The sequence below is a fragment of the Podarcis raffonei genome, chromosome 3 (genome assembly GCF_027172205.1).
Source record: "Podarcis raffonei isolate rPodRaf1 chromosome 3, rPodRaf1.pri, whole genome shotgun sequence".
Lineage (NCBI taxonomy): Eukaryota > Metazoa > Chordata > Lepidosauria > Squamata > Lacertidae > Podarcis > Podarcis raffonei.
In genome coordinates, this window is record NC_070604.1 from 121,943,939 (window position 1) to 121,964,493 (window position 20,555).

General features: G+C 47.2%; 1 protein-coding gene across 1 annotated transcript; it reads right to left on the reverse strand.

Moving 5' to 3' along the window:
* Positions 1–1,932: 1,932 nt before the first annotated feature.
* On the reverse strand, positions 1,933–18,303 carry LOC128411469 (angiopoietin-related protein 7-like). Its single transcript, XM_053383817.1, has 6 exons — positions 17,344–18,303; positions 9,542–9,764; positions 7,230–7,367; positions 6,448–6,664; positions 5,072–5,267; positions 1,933–3,924 (listed from the first exon to the last, which is right to left on the reverse strand). The coding sequence occupies exons 1-6, from the start codon at positions 17,839–17,841 to the stop codon at positions 3,778–3,780; spliced, it is 1,419 nt and encodes a 472-aa protein (XP_053239792.1). The 5' UTR covers positions 17,842–18,303; the 3' UTR covers positions 1,933–3,777.
* Between the last annotated feature and the right edge of the window lie 2,252 nt (positions 18,304–20,555).

Below are 20,555 nucleotides of genomic sequence, written 5' to 3' on the forward strand. Positions count from 1 at the left end.
ATATCTTTATCACACACACACAAACAGGGCTGGATTTAGGTTTGATGAGGTTATAAAAATTATAAATATGTTTGTTTACAAACAAAATAGCTACCTTTCTACCAGTAGGATAGGGGGGTACAGGAAGGAAACAGTCTGGCCCACCACATGGTCTGAGGGCCGGCGGGCCGGCCCATGACTGAGAAAGGTTGCTGACCCCTGTCCTAGAGCATGACTAGGCAAACCAAGGCCCGGGGGCCGGATCCAGTCCAATCACCTTCTAAATCCGGCCTGTGGACTGTCCAGGAATCAGTGTGTTTTTACATGAGTAGAATGTGTCCTTTTATTTAAAACGCATCTCTGGGTTATTTGTGGGGCATAGGAATTCGTTCATCCCCCACCCAAATATAGTCTGTCCCACCACATGGTCTGAGGGACGGTGGACTGGCCCACGGCTGAAAAAGGTTGTTGACCCCTGTTCTAAAGCAGGGATCCCCAAACTAAGGCCCACAGGCCAGATAAGGCCCGAGGGACTTGTTTATCCGGCCCGTGGTGACCCCCGCTGCCTGCCGCCGCCGCCCTCTCTTACCAGCGCTGCGCTGCGCGGCTGCCCACTTCCAGGTTGGTGGAGCACCAGAAATAGCTTGTGCACAAGTGTCATTTGCGCATGCGCAAGCGTTAGTTCTTGTGCACATCCGGATTGGAGGAGGCCTGTGAACATGCACACAAGCTATTTCCAGTGCTCTTCTGACCCAAATGTGCGCTGGAAATAGCATGTGTGCACGTGTATGAGCATGCGCTCCCCCGACCTCCGGCCCGCCATGTGATCAGTGCTGGAGACACCGGCCCAAGGCGCGGTAAGTTTGCTGACACCTGTTCTAAAGCACCACTCATCCTTCCATTCATACATCTTTCTACCTAATATACCAGCAGGTGGCAATATAATCCAATAAGTGGTCCAGTTTTTTGATGAAATTTAGGACATACCCAGGCCATCTCAAAAATCATGTACTTTTTCATTCCTCATTTTTTTGGGCTATGACAACTACAAGACATGTCCACAGTCTGGGTGACATCTTGATTTTCCCAGAACGAAAACCTGCTTTTCTCCTCGACGTTGAAGGGGCCCGGAGTGCACTGTGCACCATGATGCTATGCGCGTAATTCATTGCGCATCACAGCTTCAGCGGCTGGCTCCTCCAGAGCGCTTGACCTTCTTCAGACAGCATGATGTTGCATGCGCATGCCCCATCCCCTCAGTCTTGGGGAGGCAACCTGACGCCTCTGAGTGGTTCCCTCACTGCGAGAAGCCAAGTTACAGGCAGAGGGCCTTATTGGTAGTGGCACCCACCCTGTGGAACGCCCTCCCACAAAATGTCAAAGAGAAGAACAACTACCAGACTTCTAGAAGACATCTGAAGGCAGCCCTGTTTAGGGAAGCTTTTAATGTTTAACAGACCACCTTTCTCTCTTTCGATACCTTTTCTTCTCTCAGCCAGCAACATGTGGGATCAGTTCCCATATGGGATGAACTCAAACCCTCTTCTGTAACTCTAAGCTAAAGCCTCTTTGCCTTCAGGGATCCAACTGTGAACTGAATGTGAGTAAACTTCTTACTACTTTTAAAAGAAGACTGTTGTGTCTTTATTCTTTTAGGGGAATCAAAGGGGTCTTACCAGAAATAATATAACTTAAGATATTCTAACGAATCTGCAACTAGCTTCCTGCTGTATAAAAAGGGGAATGTACTCTGCTGTATGAATAAACTCACTAGCGTGAGTTAGGAAGGATAATATTTAATCAATATACCCCCTCCTGCTACCTACAACATTCCCACAGGGCTGTGGTGCTTGTGGCGCAGGCCAGGTTCCCTGTGAAATCTGGCCACAAGCAGGTTGTTAATCCCATGCAAAGGTTCTTCAAAACACATAAGACGTTTATTCAGGTAAGATTTGGACAAAGCTTTGACATCAGCTCTACAATTCTTCCAGACTGATCTCCCCACCCCAAAATATTTACTTGGCATCCCTTGCAAGCCTATCCTCTTTCTGACACCTCTACCCCCAACCCTCATTCCGAGGTCTTTTGCCAGTTAGCCATAGCTGTCAACTTACAGATTTGAAAATAAGGGACCAGCAGCCTCAAAAATAAGGGATCAGCAGCCAAAATAAGGGATTTTCAGGGCACAGGTATGTTCGACTTCTAAGGCCCCTCCGAGCCAAAGGCAGAAAGCCCAGCCAGCAGCCAAACGAAGCCTCAAGTGGTGGTTCCCACAGCGCAGCAACCCGGCAAAGGGGATGCAGCAAGGAAAACCACCGTCACCTCTCCGCTGGGAAGCGCTGAGCAAAGGCGAGTCCCCAGGCAACGCGGCCGATTTGATCGGCACAAGGCATGCAAGCTCCACCCCCCAGTCGTTCTTAGACTCCTTATTGGATGAGCAACGCAGCCAAGCAACACAGTTGGAGCCTCCCTCCTCCCTGGCCGGCAGGGAGGGAGGGAGAGGAGCTGCTTCCTTTGAAACCCGGGAAATTTAAGGGACATCATCAATAAGGGACAGCAGTGGGACACGGCGCTGGGATAAAGGAGTTTCCCTCCAAATAAGGGACGGTTGACAGCTATGCAGTTAGCAGTTGGTTGGCAAGACCACTTTGAAGAAGTTGTGTGACCTTATGGGAGAGAGATTCCAGCCACAGACCCAGCTGGAGAAATTGCACCTCCTGGTACAGATCTCTGCTGCAGATGTTGCTCTCAGCTTCCTCAAGCTTTTCTGAAGTTGCCCCGGCAGCTATGATTTTGCAGCCAATCCTACCCCCCCGACTCCAAACCGAAGGGCCCCCTCTACAATGGGGAGAAGCAGGGCATGGATAATATTCCAGCTTCTGCTTTCAGGAATTCTGAAAATACAAGTCTCTCATTTTTCAGTTAACCCATTCCAAGGAAGGACCGAGTCTTTGCAGAAAAGCACCTATAGCACCAGGTCAGAAAAGCAAAAAGGCCCTTTCCCCCATTTTAAAGATCTTGAGGGTTTTGTTTTTACAAATCAAGCAGTATATGAGTTTTACAAAATAAGCAAAAGCGATGCTGTCTCTTTTCTCCTCCTCTTCTTCCAACTACGCTAAACAGTTCAGCTTCAAAGAGATATAGGTCCCTGTCGCAAGGGGTCTCTGTGATTCGCTGCGGAAATATGCCCCCAAACTGCCAGAGCAAACAAGGAAAGCTTCCATTTGCAAAGCAGTTCCTTTTGAATGGCAGCAGGTGGCAATGGCGAATCCTCAAGGCTGAACAGGCAAGATGTCAGAATGTCGGAAACATGTAGCGAAAGAGGGACTTCGAGGTCCAGCAAAGCCCAGCTTCTTCCAACAGAGGGCAGCACTGCACCGCTCCAAGCTGGCGCCCATCAGTCTTCATAAAATATGTTGATATTCCAAACTCATTTCGTTGGTTTCCTTTTCGTAGCCTGTTTCATTCTGACGAAGAGCTGGATGCAGCCATTCTTCAAGAAGCCATGGCTTCCACTGGGCTGCCATCTCCACAGCTTGCAGCCACCAAAGCGCCCACATTTAGGGAGAGCACCAACCACCCCTCGTTCGTCAAGCTAGCCTTGCTGCCAGAATGCACCCCTCCTGGGCGAAAGTGCCCGAGGGTCGGATTCTGTCCACTGCTCTTTGCATTGTCCACGTGACAGACCGACTGGCGTGAGGGGCCATGCCTCAGGACAGGCCGGTGGACTGTGATGCAGCCGTCCAGGGTCTTCCATCGCCCAGCTGTGATTTGATGAGAAAGAGATCCCGGGTTCCTTCATGGGGAGAGGTGGGGGCGGAATGTGCGGGGGCGGATCATCATGGTGACTTTCTTGAGGGAGTAATAATCGGTGTCCTTCCACGTGTACCAGACCACTCCATCGGGGCCAAGAATCTTGCGGTTCTTCAGAGAGTATCTTCCACCCTGCGCATATGGACAACACGGGAGGAGAGGAGAGAGTCAGAGAGTTGGGGAAGAGAACAGAGAGTAAATTTGCACCCTTTTGCTAAAACCAGATGTGGAAGTCTGACACCTAGAGCTTAATGTGGCCCTCTAAATTAAGGGTGGATGATTCTATCAATCTCTGTTTCTCATTTCTGCATCAGTTTATGATTGCTAGGTTTTTTAACATCTCCATGAAAACCGTGAGCATTCTGGTGTTGGTGCTGACCTTTAAAGCCCTAAACGGCCTCGGTCCAGTATCCCTGAAGGAGCGTCTCCACCTCCATCGTTCAGCCTGGACACTGAGGTCCAGCGCCGAGGGCCTTCTGGCAGTTCCCTCCCTGCGAGAAGCCAAGTTACAGGGAACCAGGCAGAGGGCCTTCTCGGTAGTGGCACCTGCCCTGTGGAATGCCCTCCTACCAGATGTCAAAGAGAAGAACAACTACCAGACTTTTAGAGGACATCTGAAGGCAGCCGTGTTTAAGGAAGCTTTTAATGTTTGACAGACTGTTGTATTTTAGTATTCAGTTGAAAGCCGCCCAGAGTTAACAGACCACTGTATTTTAATATTTTATTGGAAGCTGCCCAAAGTGGTTGGGGAACCCAGCCAGATGGGCAGGGTACAAATAAATTATTATGATTATGATTATGATTATTGAGGGTGGGGTGGGGTAAACCTGTTGACGACTGTTAACGACTGCAATTAGCCCAACAGGAAAAAGCAAGGGATAGTATGCAGTTGACCAAAAATAGCTTTAGCATATATAGTGGAACCTCATGTTATGCACGCGATCCATTCCGGAGGCCCATCCGTAACATGGAATTGACACAAGCCAAAGTCCCACGTCTGCACATGCGCACGACACGATTTAGCACTTCTGCACATGCGCGAGTGGCCAAACCCGGAAGTAACCCGTTCTGGTACTTCTGTGTTGCCGCGGGACGCAACACGAAAACACGTAACCTGAAGCGGACGCAACTTGAGGTATGACTATAAATTTAGCATACAAATTTAGCAATTTTTAGCATATTACACCCACCCACTCACAAGTTTGCTTGAAGCTGAAATTAAAATGAAAACCCGAGAGGGCATGCGGGCCGCTGAGGCCACCTCAGTGGCCTGACTTACTTTGTAGTAAACGCCATTGAGGTTGGAGAAGAAGCACTGGTGGTACCACCAGCCTCCGTGGGAGATGGCGGCGCAGATATTCCCCGAGTCGGGCGTGCTGAAACTCCTCTTGTTGTGGTACCAGGCGAAGGAATCCTCCACCGTCCCACTGAAGCCCTCCACATGCAGGCGGTAGTAATTCACCTCGTTCTCAATGCTGCAAGGCAACAGGGAAGATTTCTGAGAGCATCTTAGAGTGGGCTTCTAAGTCATTGCTCCCGAGCCGGGGCAAATTCAGAGGGGAGGTGGTTTTGCAGAAATCGAAAGGAACGCTGTCCTTGGGCTTCTGGTTTCCTAACCTCTGCACTCTGCAGGCGAGGGCCTCCTGCAGACGGCGTATTATTTATTTCCTGATTAAAACATTTGTATAGGACGCGGGTGGCGCTGTGGGTTAAACCACAGAGCCTAGGACTTGCCGATCAGAAGGTCGGCGGTTCGAATCCCCACGACGGGGTGAGCTCCCATTGCTCAGTCCCTGTTCCTAAAGGGTGGGATGTAAAATTAAATGATTTTATTTATTTATCCATTAAAAAATAATAATAATTAGGGACGCCCAAGCAGATGTTTAGAAAGTTTAAAATTTTTCCTGCTATTTCCCCCCCAATTGATAATTTTATGGTTTTATCTTTTTTGGTAAACCGCTTGGTTTTTTGTTTTAACAATAGGTCATGAAATAAATGAATAAAACAAATCCCTGACCATTGGGCATGCTGGCTCTTGGGGCTGATGGGAGGGGGCAGTTCAACAAGAAGGTGCTTTGGATAGAGGAAAGCATCTAAAATATGGGTGGTGTACTGTGGAGAGTGTATTACTGGTAACTTATGGTCTCTGTGTGTGGTTTGGGGGCTGCACGGCCAGGGAAAAACAATGCTGTCCAGGGTTGTCAAGACTGCGGAGAGAATAATTGGGTGCACTCTTCCCACCTTGGACCAAATCTACGTTTCCAGGTGCCATAAGAAAGCTGCAGAGATAGCGCAGGATAGTGCGCACCCCGGAAATGATCTCTTTCAGCTTCTGCCTTCTGGAAGAGGGTGCAGGGTTATTGAGACTAGGACTAGCCACCTGAGAAACAGTTTCTACCCAAATGCAATTCTGGTTTTAAACACAGTATAAGGAGTCTCTATGGGAGTACCTATATTGTATTTAAAAATGGTGTCAGAGGTTTTAGGGGGCTAATCAGGCTGGGATAGCTGGGATAGCAGGCTTGTTGGGTTTTGAATGTCTTATGTAGATTTTTCAATTTTGTTGTTCTGTATGGGACAATGACAATAAAAGATTATCGTATTATCGTGTTTTGCTGGGCAGCAACCCAGATGCCCTCTCACCAGAATACCTACCTGAACAGCTGGTAAAAGGCATGTTTGTGCTTATTGTTCCAATCTTCCAGGTCGATGCGGAGAGAGTAGTCCCCTTGGCTGGTGATCTTGTGAATGTTTTCGTTGCCCATCCAGAATTCACTGCTCAACTCCCCAAAGCCGTCTTTGTACTCGTTCCACGTCCGGTTGAAATTGACCGTGCCATCCTGACGCCGCTGGATGACGGTCCAGCCTCCACCTGCCACACAATTGCGGCGAGAAATGTCATTGAACTGACAATCCAACTGAAAAAAACACACACCCTGATCTGAACTTCTCCCACCCAGTTTGGAAGATTTAAAGGTAAAGGACCCCTGAGGGACGCGGGTGGTGCTGTGGGTTAAACCACAGAGCCTAGGACTTGCTGATCAGAAGGTCGGTGGTTTGAATTCCCGCGACGGGGTGAGCTCCCGTTGCTCGGTCCCTGCTCCTGCCAACCTAGCAGTTCGAAAGCACGTCAAAGTGCAAGTAGATCAATAGGTACTGCTCTGGCGGGAAGGTAAATGGCTTTTCCGTGCGCTGCTCTGGTTCGCCAGAAGCGGCTTAGTCCTGCTGGCCACATGACCCCGAAGCTGTACGCAGGCTCCCTCGGCCATTAAAGCGAGATGAGCGCCGCAACCCCAGAGTCGTGCACGACTTGACCTAATGGTCAGGGGTCCCTTTACCTTTACCTAAAGTCCAGTCACGAAGCAGCGTCTGACCCAAGTATCTCAACATGTAAGGAAACACCAGGGATGACCCGCTCCCATTGCCTCCTTCCATACCTTCCACATCCATCTCGCACAGCACTTCAATGGGCAAACCTCCATCGGATGGCATGATGCTATAGACGCCCGACCGCCGAACCCCGTTGTAGTATATGGAGGCACAATCGATGGGGCAGTTCTTGGCATGCTTCACATCTGCCGGGGAGGAAGGGAGAGAAAAACCATTTCAAGGCATCATCTGGACTGAGCCCGCAAACCAATAATAACAAACTGACTTTAATTGCTCCACCTAGGGTTGTCGTATTTCAAGAAGTGAAAATCCGGACAAAAAAGTTGTGGAGCTTCTTTTTTTTGGGGGAGGGGAGCTGTTGAGTTCTTCCTTCCTTCCTTCCTTCCTTCCTTCCTTCCTTCCTTCCTTCCTTCCTTCCTCCTCCCTCCCTCCCTCCCTCCCTCCCTCCTTTTTGGTGTGAAATCTCCAAAAAATTGAAGTTTTTGATATACAGTGGTTCCTCTGGTTGCAAACGGGATCCGTTCCGGAGGCCCATTCGCAACATGAAAAGAACTCAACCCGCAGTGGCGCATCTGCACATGCACAGGTTGTGATTCGCCACTTCTGAGCATGCATGCGGTGTCATTTTGCGCATCTGCGCATGCATGAGTGGTGAAACCCGGAAGTAACCCTTTCCAATACTTCTGGGTGGCCGCGGGATGTAACCTGAAAGAATGTAACATGAAGCGGACGTAACATGAGATATGACTGTATTCTTAAGGAAATTCACCAAAAAAGCAACACTTCCAGCATGGGTTGCCATACACCTGGGTTTCCCCGGACATTTTTACTGATTTCCTGAAATTCCACCCAGACACTATTTCCAACGGACGAATCCTGTATATGTCCGGGAAATCCCAGACTTACGGCAGCCCTAGCTCCACACTGGCATGTGATTGGACCCCACCCAAGCACACTGACCAGAGTCCCTCTTCTTGCCCTCTTCTTCCGAGAGCCAGTGTGGTGTGGTGGTTAAGAGCGGTAGACTCGTAATCTGGTGAACCAGGTTCACTTCCCCGCTCCTCCACATGCAGCTGCTGTGTGACCTACGGCCAGTCACACTTCTCTGAAGTCTCTCAGCCCCACTCACCTCACAGAGTGTTTGTTGTGGGGGAGGAAAGGAAAGGAGATTGTTAGCCACTTTGAGACTCCTTCGGGTAGTGATAAAGCGGGATATCATAATCCAAACTCTTCTTCTTCTTCTCCACACTGGCATGTGATTGAACCCCATCCAAGCACAGTGACCAGAGTCCCCCTTCTTGCTGCAAAATGCCTCTCCCTTTGGCCCAGGGGCAACCAAGGTGACTCTGCTTACGTAGCCTCGGTGTGCAGTGGGATCAGAAGCGGACTGACCTGGTCTACATCCCGCTTAAAGCCAGGGGGACAGCGAGCACACAACATCCAGAACTGGCCGGCTTAAAGGATTGCTAGCCCAGAGGCGTGCTCTTCCCTTCGCCTACGTCAGGGGCTCAGGCTGGATTTGGGCTAGTGGGTGAAAGTCTTTATCAGATAATCCCAGTTGGAGGATAGATGGGAAGGGCTCCGTCGACCTGGTTGTTGTTATGTGGTGAAAGCCCACAACCGAAGAAACAGCATCACAAACACCATTAAGGGCATTTCCTTTGGGATCTTAGGGTGGGGAGAGGACAAGGAGACAAAAGGGGGCAGGGATGCCCCACAGAATACAGAGGAGGTGCCAAATGAAGGCTCAGGATGGGATTGGGGAAGTGAGGAAATCAATGCATGATCAAGGAAAAGTAAAAGGTAAAGGTAAAGGGACCCCTGACCATTAGGTCCAGTCATGGACGACTCTGGGGTTGCGGCGCTCGTCTCGCTTTATTGGCCGAGGGAGCCGGCGTACAGCTTCCGGGTCATGTGGCCAGCAGGACTAAGCCGCTTCTGGCGAACCAGAGCAGTGCACGGAAACGCCGTTTACCTTCCCGCTGGAGTGGTACCTATTTGTCTACTTGCACTTTGACGTGCTTTCGAACTGCTAGGTTGGCAGGGACCGAGCAACGGGAGCTCACCCTGTCACGGGGATTCGAACCGCCAACCTTCTGATCAGCAAGTCCTAGGTTCTATGGTTTAACCCACAGCGCCACCCGCGTCCCATATAGCATATATTCAACACAAAAAACAGCGACAATCTGTTGTTGGCAAAGCACAGCTGGACACATAAAGGGCCCCATTACCTTCAGTACCTTCAAAGCTAAATTCGGCCCTGACCCCAAGGGTCATCTAGTCCAAACCTCTGCAAGCAGGAGTCTTTTGGCCAACGTGGGACTCGAACCCGAATCTTGGCTCTTCCAGGGGGACTCACCTGGGTAGTGCATCTCGTGCTGGAGCCTCATCTCCACCGGGACCAGGCAGCCTGGGTTGTGGCGCACCCAGTCCATCAGCAGGGAGACATTGTGGACCTGGGCCTGCATGTCGTACAGCAGCGTGGCCTGAATGTGCTGCAGAGTGCTGGCCTCCTGGTAGTGCTGCTCCAGCTCCTGAACCCGCTGCTCCACAGTGGCGTTGCGGCTGGACTTCTCTTCATGCTTCGCAGCAGCAGGATGGGGGCCGGCAGGAGGCGTGGAACAAAGAAGGACAGTGGAATTAATGGACTATGCAGAATTGGATAAGATGACAGGAAGGAATTCGAAACTTGCAGGACCAGAGATTCTCAGAGGACTGGAGTAAATATTGGAACTATTGGGAAAGCAATGGTAAGAAACGGATTATGCCAGTAGGACTGCGAGACGTTTTGTAAGGAGGACTGTGTGAAATATTGCAGAGAAGATCATGAAGAGAGTTATTAGTTAAGGACAATTAAAAGTAATAGGGAAATTAAGAAATGTAGATTGAGTGATAAAGATTGAAAAAACCTTCAGATGCAGTTGATGGAAGTCCAAAACATTGTATAAGATAAGAATATATGTTATTTGATTGTTGGGAATGATATGTAAAAAATTAATTAGATAGATAGATAGATGATAGATGATAGATAGATAGATAGATAGATAGATAGATGATAGATAGATAGATATAGATAGATGATAGATAGATAGATAGACAGACAGATAGATAAAGAAGGACAAGCAAAACATTCAAGAGTGGGATGAGTTGCTCCAGAAATAAACATCACCCCCTACCCACCTCCTGAACTGGGCCAACTGGTCAATAGAGGAACAACTCTTTAGAAATTGGTGCCCAATATTGAGGTTTGTTGTGCCTCTTCCCTCCCGGTGTCTTTCCACTTTTGTGTTGTGTTTTCGCCCTGACTGTAAGCCTGTGGGTAAGTGACTGCCTTCTTTAATTGGTTGTATGCAGCTGAAGGCAAAGGTAAAGGCCCCCTGGACAGTTAAGTCCAGTCAAAGGTGGCTGGGGTCGCGGCGCTCATCTCGCTTTCAGGCCGAGGGAGCCGGCGTTTGTCCACAGTCAGTTTTCCAGGTCATGTGGCCAGCATGATGAAACCGCTTCTGGCGCAACGGAACACCGTGACGGAAACCAGAGCACATGGAAACACCGTTTACCTTCCCGCCGCAGTGGTACCTATTTATCCACTTGCACTGGTGTGCTTTGGAACTGCTAGGTAGGCAGGAGCTGGGACACAGCAACAGGAGCTCACCCCGTCGCGGGGATTCAAACTGCCGACCTTCTGACTGGCAAACCCAAGAGGCTCAGTGGTTTATACCACAGCTCCACCTGTGTCCCTATTGTATGCAACCTGCACTGGGAGCCTTTCTGGCTGAAGAGTGAGGTCCCAAAAACTACAAACAAACAAACAAACAAACAAACAAACAAACAAACAAACAAACAAACAAGAATGGTCTGGATAGGTGGGATGACTAAATTTTCCTGCATTGCAAGGGGTTGGTCTAGATGATCCTCTGGGTCCCTTCTAACTCTACAATTTTAGGATTCTAAGAATGCCCTTTTCTACTGATGCTTTAAAGTATGGGTAGGCAAACTAAGGCCCGGGGGCCGGATCCGGCCCAATCGCCTTCTAAATCCGGTCCGCGGACGGTCCAGGAATCAGTGTGTTTTTACATGAGTAGAATGTGTCCTTTTATTTAAAATGCATCTCTGGGTTATTTGAGGGGCATAGGAATTCGTTCATTAATTTTTTCCCCAAAATATAGTCTGGCCCCCCACAAGGTCTGAAGGACAGTGGACCGGCCTCCTGCTGAAAAAGTTTGCTGACCTCTGCTAAAGGATGGGCAAAATGCAGTGGGCAAGCTTGCTGAGGAAACATTGTGCTGGGTAATAATAATAATAATAATAATAATAATAATAATAATAATATTTGTACCCCGCCCATCTGGCAGGCTTTCCCCAGCCACTCTGGGCGGCTTCCAACAAAGATTAAAAATACATTAAAATGTCACACATTAAAAACTTCCCTGAACAGGGCTGTATTGCACTATAAGGCGGTCCATGGTGCACATTCCTAACACACACACACACACACACACAAAATGTACAAGACTTGTGTGGCCGAACCCCTTAAGAGCTGATGGCTCTGGTGTGACAGAGGTCTCTGGCTCATCGGTCTGATCTGTCATTAGCCAACCCCCCCAGAGAAGCTTATCTGGCAAAGGGCAGGGACCCTCTGCAAAGAATTAAAGGAAGAGAACTTGTGATCCTCTCGTCTCGCACGGAGGCACTTTGTGGCAGTGGGAAGCTCAGCAGAGAAATAAGCAAACATGTGTTGGATAAAGGGCGTGATCCAAAGAGAGCACACTTGGTACGAAACCCAGCACAGGGACGTGAACCAACAGGGGTACACAATTCAGTGAAGTTCTCCTTCTCGAAGCTCCTTTCAAGTAGAAGCTCCTTTGCAGTGGGGCTCATGCAGGAAGACAAGAACATGAGGAAAGCCTGGTGGATCAGGCCCGTGGCCCGCCTAGTCCAGCATCCTAGTCTCACAGCGGCCAACGAGATGCCTGTGTGAAGCCCACAGTGCGCACAAGAGGCCTCTCCACTCCATTTCCAGGATATCTCCCTACTAGATTGCTTCTAAAATCCATTGGTCCCACAATCTGCAGACTAACAGGAAATGAAATTGATTTATCTCTTAGCTGAGCTACCATGGGAACCTGGCATGGGAGTCAATTGCCTAGTGGTGGGGCTTGCGCCAGAGACATCATCAGGAAACTGAGCTCAGATTTATTTATGTTATTGCTATTATGGTCATGGTACACCTGTGCAGGTGTTCTCATACTTCATCACAGTCATCACAGGTGGGGTTCTGGGCTCTGGGGGGTTTCCTTCCATTTTTGACTGGGAGGCCCCCAGGTTTCATACTTCTGCTCCCAGGAGCATCTAAAATAAATATCCAAAATAACTAAATCACCTGTTCAGGTTCCCCCACAGCTGTCATTCCTGAATATGTGAATCATGGAATCATAGAAATGTAAGGATTCCATATGGGGTCCTTGCTGTGGGATCACATTCATCCAGTGCTTTACCAACTGCACTGGCTCCCGGTGGAGTACAAGGTCAGGTTTAAGGTGCTGGTTTTGACCTTTAAAGCCCTATGTGGCCTAGGACCCACGTACCTACGGGACCGCCTCTCCTGGTATGTCCCACGGAAGACCTTAAGGTCCACAATGACAACATTTTGGAGGTCCCAGGTCGCAAGGTGGTTAGATTGGTCTCAACCAGAGCCAGGGCCTTTTCAGTACTGGCCCCGACTTGGTGGAACGCTCTGTCACAGGAGACTAGGGCCCTGTGGGACTTGACATCTTTCCGCAGGGCCTGCAAGACAGAGCTGTTCTGCCTGGCCTTTGGTTTGGACTCAATCTGACCCTTATGCTTCCTTCCCCTTATGGTTCTGATCTATGGGCTACTTTTAAAATGAGGCTGCATTTTAAATTGCATTTTAACCTGTATTTTTCACTCTATAGGACGCACCGGACCATAGGAGGAGGAGAACAGGGGGGGAAAATTCTCCCCCTCTCTGCGCAGCGCCCCTTCAGCAAAGTGGGAGGAGAAATGAAGTGAAGCGAAGTGCACCGACCCCTCTCGCTCCTCAGACGGCTATCCGCAAGAATTCGGAGCACAGCGGGAACGCTCCGAAGGCTTGCAGATAGCTGCCTGAAGCCCCCGGAGTGCAGAGGGAACTCCTGCTGCGCTCCGAAGGCTTGTGGATAGCTGCCTCAAGCCCCCGGAGCGCAGCGGGAGTTCCCTGCGCTCTGGGGGCTTCAGGCGGCTTCAGCGAAAGCAACGTGAAGCTCTCCCTCTGCGCTTCGGAGGCTTCCCGTTGCTATCGCTGAAGCCAAGGAGCCTGCATTCGCGCCATAGGATGCACACATATTTCCCCTTCATTTTTGGAGGGGGAAAAGTGCGTCCTATAGAGCGAAAAATACGGTAAATTGGTCCCACCCCCCCATTATGTTTTTACTGTAATTTTAATGGTGCTAGCTGCCCTGAGCCCGGCTCTGGCCAGGGAGGGCGGGATATAAATAAAATGTATTATTATTATTAGAGTTGGAAGGGGTCCTGGGGTCATCTAGTCCAACCCCCTGCAATGCAGGAATGTCAACTAAAGCATCCATGACAGGTGGCCCTCCAACCTCTGCTTAATAACCTCCAAGGAAGGAGAGTCCACAACTTACCAAGGGAGACCATTTCCCTGTCAAACAGTTCTTGCCACCACAAAGTTCTTCCTGATGTTTAGCAAGACAACAGCTGAAGAATTTATGACATGGGTGCTTAGCTGCAGCTGGGATTTCAATAGCCCACAATGGGAAACCTTGAACCAAAATCTGCTTTTGGCTTGGTGGTATAATAACTTGTGGACATTGTCTATTGCGAGGGGAAATCACACACATGCTGCGTGTTTCCAGGGGTGTGTGTGGAGGACTGGAGGTGGTTGGAGGATGGATGGCAGTTAATGGATTGAGGTCGAATCCTGACAAGACAGAAGGACTGTTTTTGGGGGACAGGAGGCAGGCGGGTGTGGGGGACTCCCTGGTCCTGAATGGGGTAACTGTGCCCCTGAAGGACCAGGTGCGCAGCCTGGGAGTCATTCTGGACTCACAGCTGTCCATGGAGGCGCAGGTTAATTCTGTGTCCAGGGCAGGTGTTTACCAGCTCCATCTGATATGCAGGCTGAGACCCCACCTGCCCTCAGACTATCTCACCAGAGTGGTGCATGCTCTGAAGGCGGCCCTGTTTAGGGAAGCTTTTAATGTTTAACAGACCACTGTATTTTAAGACTTTGTTAGAAGCCACCCAGAGTGGCTGGGGAAACCCAGCCAGATGGGCGTGGTATAAATAATAAATTATTATTATTATTATTATTATTATTATTATTATTATTATTATTAAAAATGCTTTTATGTCAGCCATGGGGATTTTATTTACTAAACTCCAGACTTAGATGCTCAATGTACACCATCCATTCACGCCACCTAAGGAAATATGGATGTCTTGATTTGTATTGCTGTGTCGCCGTTTCTTTCTCTTGCTTTTTACTGCTTGTTGGTTTTGTAAACTGCACGATGCAGTACCTTGCTGCCACATTTTTGGGTTGCTACTAATGTTAATCAAAGTTAAAGCATGATGGTGATCAACTAATTAATACCAGGAGTGTAGGTGCTCTCATCCTCAGAGAGGAGCAACTGGATTTGTGCAGGTGATGGGCGCAAAATTGCAGAATGGTTCCAGTAAACAAATTCTGAGCTCCGTTGGATGGCAAAGATTTATGAGTCTTAATAATAAGAAAATATTGTTTCTTCCTAAGGGGCCAAATCTCCCTTCCTTCTGTAATTCATACCTGGCGAACAGCCATCCTTTCTCTTACTCAATTCTCTATATCCTTTTTCATTTACATAACCTCCAGTTATGCAAATATTAAAGCACAATCTGTTCTCTTCTTACATCCAGGAGCGAAACAAAAAATAAATAAATAGGGAAGCTATTTTTATTTGGTAGATTAATCAACTAACAGTCCAATCCTAAACTTGCCTACTTGGAAGTTAAGTCCTGTTGAACAGGAAAAGGCTTGCTCCCAAGTAAGTGGTGTGAGGATGGCAGACTAAGGGGGGCAACTGATGCATTTGTTTTGACAGACTCCTCCCTCCCCATTGCACCCCAAATCTGCTCCAGAGCATTGGGGAAGACCCCAGAACAGATTTAGAGGGTGCCTGGAGGGCTGGGAGGGGGGAAATGCCATTGCACCAGCAGAAATCCTTACACGAATGGAACGAGTTGCTTACTGCTACGTTGAATACAAGTCCACATATAATTTAGTCGATTAAATTATAGAGAGACAATTAAATTTGGCATGGTACTGAGTTAAGAATGTACCATATTTTTCGCTCTATAAGACACACCAGACCACAAGACACACCTAGTTTTTGGAGAAGGAAAACAAAAAACAAAAAAAATTCTGAATCTCAGAAGCCAGAACAGCAAGAGGGATCGCTGCGCAGCAATCCCTCTTGCTGTTCTGGCTTCTGGGATAGCTGTGCAGCCTGCATTCGCGCCATAAGACGCACACACATTTCCCCTTACTTTTTAGGAGGGAAAAAGTGAGTCTTATAGAGCAAAAATCACAGTATTTAGTTTCAGTTTTAAAGAATCCCAGAATCCCAGACACTGTCGAAAGCTGTCGAGCTTTTGAAAGAGTGCGAATATTTACCTGTAATAAACTAATCAATCAATCAATCAATCAATTGGAAATCAGATGGTTAATCAAATAAACTGGGTGGCAGTCTGTCCTCTCCTCCTCTGCCCAAAGGGTTATTTAATTCTAATCAACAACCCCCTTTTTCTGGATAAAGGCTCTCTCAATCCTACCTGGGCCTTATGGCAGGCTTCCTCCACCTCGGCCCTCCATATTTTTTGTGTGACTACAATTCCCATCATCCCTGACCACTGGTCCTGCTAGCTAGGGATCATGGGAGTTGTAGTCCCAAAAAACATCTGGAGGGCCGAGGTTATGGAAGCCTGCCTTATGGGGTCTCAGCTCTGGGGTTCCAATACCTCAAGCAATCTCCTCTAACTAGTGATATTCTGTTGCCACCTTATAAACACTAATAAATCTGATTTATTCTGTCGCAGAAATGATAGCTTGGCCAAATATGGGATGTGGTTTGACCAAACAGTAGAATATATATATTAGATGTTAAATGGCCATCTGTTAGAGACTCGTTAGCTGAGATCCCTGCATTGCTGGACTAGAAGATCCTTAGGATCCACTCCAACTTTACTGTTCTATGATTTTGGGATGGTAAAAGCTGACTATAGCAGATTCTTATATGATTTGTTTCTAATAAATGTGATTGGATACCACAAGCTTGACATGAGCGACTCAGCAGCAGAAAACGCTAATTCTATTCTAGGCTGCATCAACAGAAGTATAATGTCCAGGTCATGGGTAGGCAAACTAAGGCCCGGGGGCCGGATCCTGCCCAATCGCCTTCTCAATCCAGCCTGCGGATGGTCCAGGAATCAGCGTGTTTTTACATGAGTAGAATGTGCCCTTTTATTTAAAATGAATCTCTGGGTTATTTGTGGGGTATAGGAATCCGTTCATTCCCCCCCCCCAAATATATCCGGCCCCCCACAAGGTCTGAGGAACAGTGGACTGGCCCCCTGCTGAAAAAGTTTGCTGACCCCTGGTCCAGGTCAAGGGAAGTAATAGTACCACTCTATTCTGCCTTTGGCTGATTAATATCCTATAGCAGCAGTTCTCAGCCTGTAGGTCCCCAGATGTTGTTGGACTACAACTCCCATCATCCTTGAGCTCTGGCCTTGCTAGCTAGGGGTGATGGGAGTTGTAGTTCAACAACATCTGGGGACCCACAGGTTGAGAAAGGCTGTCCTATAGCCTATCTGTGGGAAGTGGGGTGGTCATTATTTTGTTGTGTTGATGTAATTATTTACTTGTGTTTTATCTTGTATTTTATTCCGTAAACTGCCCTGGGATGTCTCTGGGATGAATCAATCAATTGATTGATTGATTGATTGATTGATTGATGAATGAATCTGATGTCACAGTGGCATCATGTGACTGACAAGTGGGTTTCTTCAACCATGGGAGTGGGGACAGATCCAGCTCAATGGTCCCCAAAGTCTCCCTATACCTAAGTTGCTGCCCATGTTTTTCCCCATTAAAAAACTCACCTGCAGCTCCAAAATCTTGATGCGGTGACGATGGTTCCTCAGCTCCTCCTGGAGCTCCGAGATGAGTTCCCGCAGTTCCAGGATCTGCTGTTTCCTCTCCTCGTTCTCGTGGAGCCAGTAGGAGACTTCGTCCGTGCAACGGAACATGTCCGGGCACCTCTGCTGGTCCAGTTGTGGCAAGGTGGCAATGATCTTGCACCTGCCATTGGGCAGGACCTGGTTGCTGTATTCTCCACACTGGATGAGTCCAGGGCTCCCTTGGTGGCCGTCATCTCCGCTCATCCCTTCGCCATCGGCCGTCAGGGGTCTCTGCAGGGAGCGGCGGTTCAGGAAAGCCAGGAAGAGGAGTGTTTGTGCCACCAGCCTTTGGGGTCCTGAAGGCACCCCAAGCTTCATGGTGCAAGCACAGGCCCAGGCCAGCTGGCAATGGAACAGCCACTCGTTCAGAGGCTGGCCAGCATGGAGAAGTCTCCTTGGTGCAAACCCCAAACTTTGCATTGGCGTGGAAAGGAAGGGATCCACCGCAAGGGAGAACCTAAGGTTGAATGTGGAGCTGCCATCGGGATTGCAAGGTTATAGGTGTGCGTCGATTCGAGAACCCAGGAAATGTGGTCCAGAGGATGGCAAGAGTGAATTCCACTCCTCTCCGTTATTCCACCTTGGATGGAATAATGCCAGCTCAGTCTAGGACCCAAGGTCTTCTCCAAACCTCCTTGAGGCTGTGTGCTTAGTCTCAGGGTTTCCTTGGATTAAATTGAGCAGATTGCCTGCAACTGGTGCATTTTTCATGGAGGATAACAGCTCGAAGGACAGGTTTCCTGGCACCAAGATTTCAGCACCATGGACAAGTCCTCCAGCAAGTCGTTTGCCCCAAAGGAGGACCCAATAGACAACTCACAGAGACTGCGGTTCATGCATCGATCACAAACAGCTGATTGTTTTAGGCATTTCCTAGGTCTCTTTCCTTCAATTGGGAAAAAAAAGCAGAAAATGAAAAAGGAAAGTTTCTTAACATTTAGGGCAGTCTTTCACAACTGGGTTTTTGGACAGCAAATCCCATCAGTCCCAGAACACATGGCCCATGAACACCAACATTGCAGGGAGTTGCTCTTCATGGTTCCTTCCAACTCTACAATTCTATGATTCTATGAAAATTCATATTTAAAATTCAAGTTTCTAAGATATTTTACTTTAGAGCGAGCAAATTACAGGGGAAGCATTTTGCGTGGTTTCAAGGCACCCTTGCCAAATTGTCCTTAGTTTTGTAAAGGGTAGGAATACAAAAATTTCACTGCCAAAAATATTGAGCCACTTCTGAGATTGCTTCATGGCACTGCCTTCCTCTGAATTACTCCTCAAAACCCACCATTTACCTATAAGAACATTTATATACTGTCATGCCATTAAAATATATATATATCAATGAATTTATTGATATGTATAGACTGATTTCACAAAGTTAAGTTAAGCTAAGCAGATATATAAGATTGAATGTTTAATTATTAAGATACAAAATTACAATCTCAATAATAAAGTTACAAAATAATAACAAGGAAGTCACGCACAGGTCGAGGGAAGATACAGGGCAAGAAATAAGAAATGGATAAATGTAGGTATATAATGAAATGTGAAAATGAATTTACGAATATAATGTATATGTATCAATATGTAAAGATTTCACATATGTATTGCAACATTAATAATAAAGAAATTAAGTGCAATATATATATATATATCAATGAGATTTACAGCAATGAAACTATAAAACCATACAATAAAAGCTATTAAAAAGACAGGCATCCATTCACCATTGTGTTCTTAATTGCTTGCATAGGCCAGGTGGACCTTGGGTCCTGGAACTTTATATGGTTGTGGAATTCCCTTTGCTGGCATGTTCAGACTAAGGTGCAGATGATGCTGACCGCTCCGCTACTAGATTTTGGGGTGAACTACACTGCCTCTAAATGCATTCTGGTGCACCATATTTACTCGAGTCTAATGCACCATCAAATCTAATCCGCACCTTAATTTTTGCAATGTAATTTGGCCAAAAGAAAGGTGAGCATTAGATTTGAGTAAATACGGTATTTTGACTGTTCTCAACTTTTACTTTGCATTTTACAAACCTTTGTAAGCTGCCTTAAATCCCAACTTGAGAGAAAGGCAGGATACCAACCCATTAAAACAACAAGCCTTCTCTCCCCACACATGGAAAAAAGCCGAAGAAGGATTCTGTTGCAAATGTGACTTGAAAGGATAACCAAAACCAATCTGTAAATTTCAAATTTACTTTCCACAATTTCCCCCAGTCCTCAAATTGTGTATTATGTCAGATTGTTCTCTTTTGAAAGAAAAATATATGAAAATGATGTATAGATGGTATATTACACCAGTACAGATAGCAAAAATGTACAAAACTGGGTCAAACACATGTTGGAAATGTAAAGAAAAGGAAGAGACTTTTTATCATATGTGGTGGGAATGTAGAGAAGTTAAAAAAAAATGGGAATGATATATAATGAATTGAAAAAAATGTTTAAAATGGCATTTATAAAAAAAAACCCAGAAGCATTTTTGTTAGGGATTGTAGGACAAGACCTGCCAAGGAAAACAAAGAATTTATTTATGTATGCTACAACAGCGGCAAGAGTCTTGATAGCACAAGGCTGGAAGAATGAGGAAATCCCAACAAAAGAAGAGTGGCAAGAAAAATTGATGAGCTACGCAGAGCTGGCTAAATTGACATACAAACTGCGGGGCAAGGACAACTGTGACTTTAAGGAAGAATGGGAACTTTTTACAATTTATCTAAAAAGACAACAAAATGAATTGGACTCTTTGCCACGTTTTGAATAAACATACACAAATTTATTGGTTGATAATATGGTAGATAGGTAATGTAAGGATATGTATAATTTTACAACATGCAGAGAATAATATGTGCTGAGAAATCAGAGAGAGGAGCTGAGGGAAGTCTCTTGGGGGAGGGTTTGAAGGGGGAAGGGGGAAAATAATGAATATGATATGTTTTGATAATTTGTTATGTTGAAATTGTTAATAAAAACATTTTTAAAAAGAAAGAAAGGAAGGAAGGAAGGAAGGAAGGAGGGAAGGAAGGAAGGAAGGATAACTAAAACCACATGCAATTAATCAGAGAATCGGAGAATGGTTGAGTTGGAAGGGACCCCAACGGTCATCTAGTCCAACCCCCT

Coding starts and splice junctions, on each gene's coding strand:
- LOC128411469 (XM_053383817.1), bottom strand. CDS start 17,841: ATGCAAAGTTTGGGGTTTGCACCAAGGAGACTTCTCCATGCTGGCCAG. Junction 9,765..17,343: donor TCAAGATTTTGGAGCTGCAG/GTGAGTTTTTTA, acceptor GCTGCTGCGAAG/CATGAAGAGAAGTCCAGCCG. Junction 7,368..9,541: donor GCACGAGATGCACTACCCAG/GTGAGTCCCCCT, acceptor CCTCCCCGGCAG/ATGTGAAGCATGCCAAGAAC.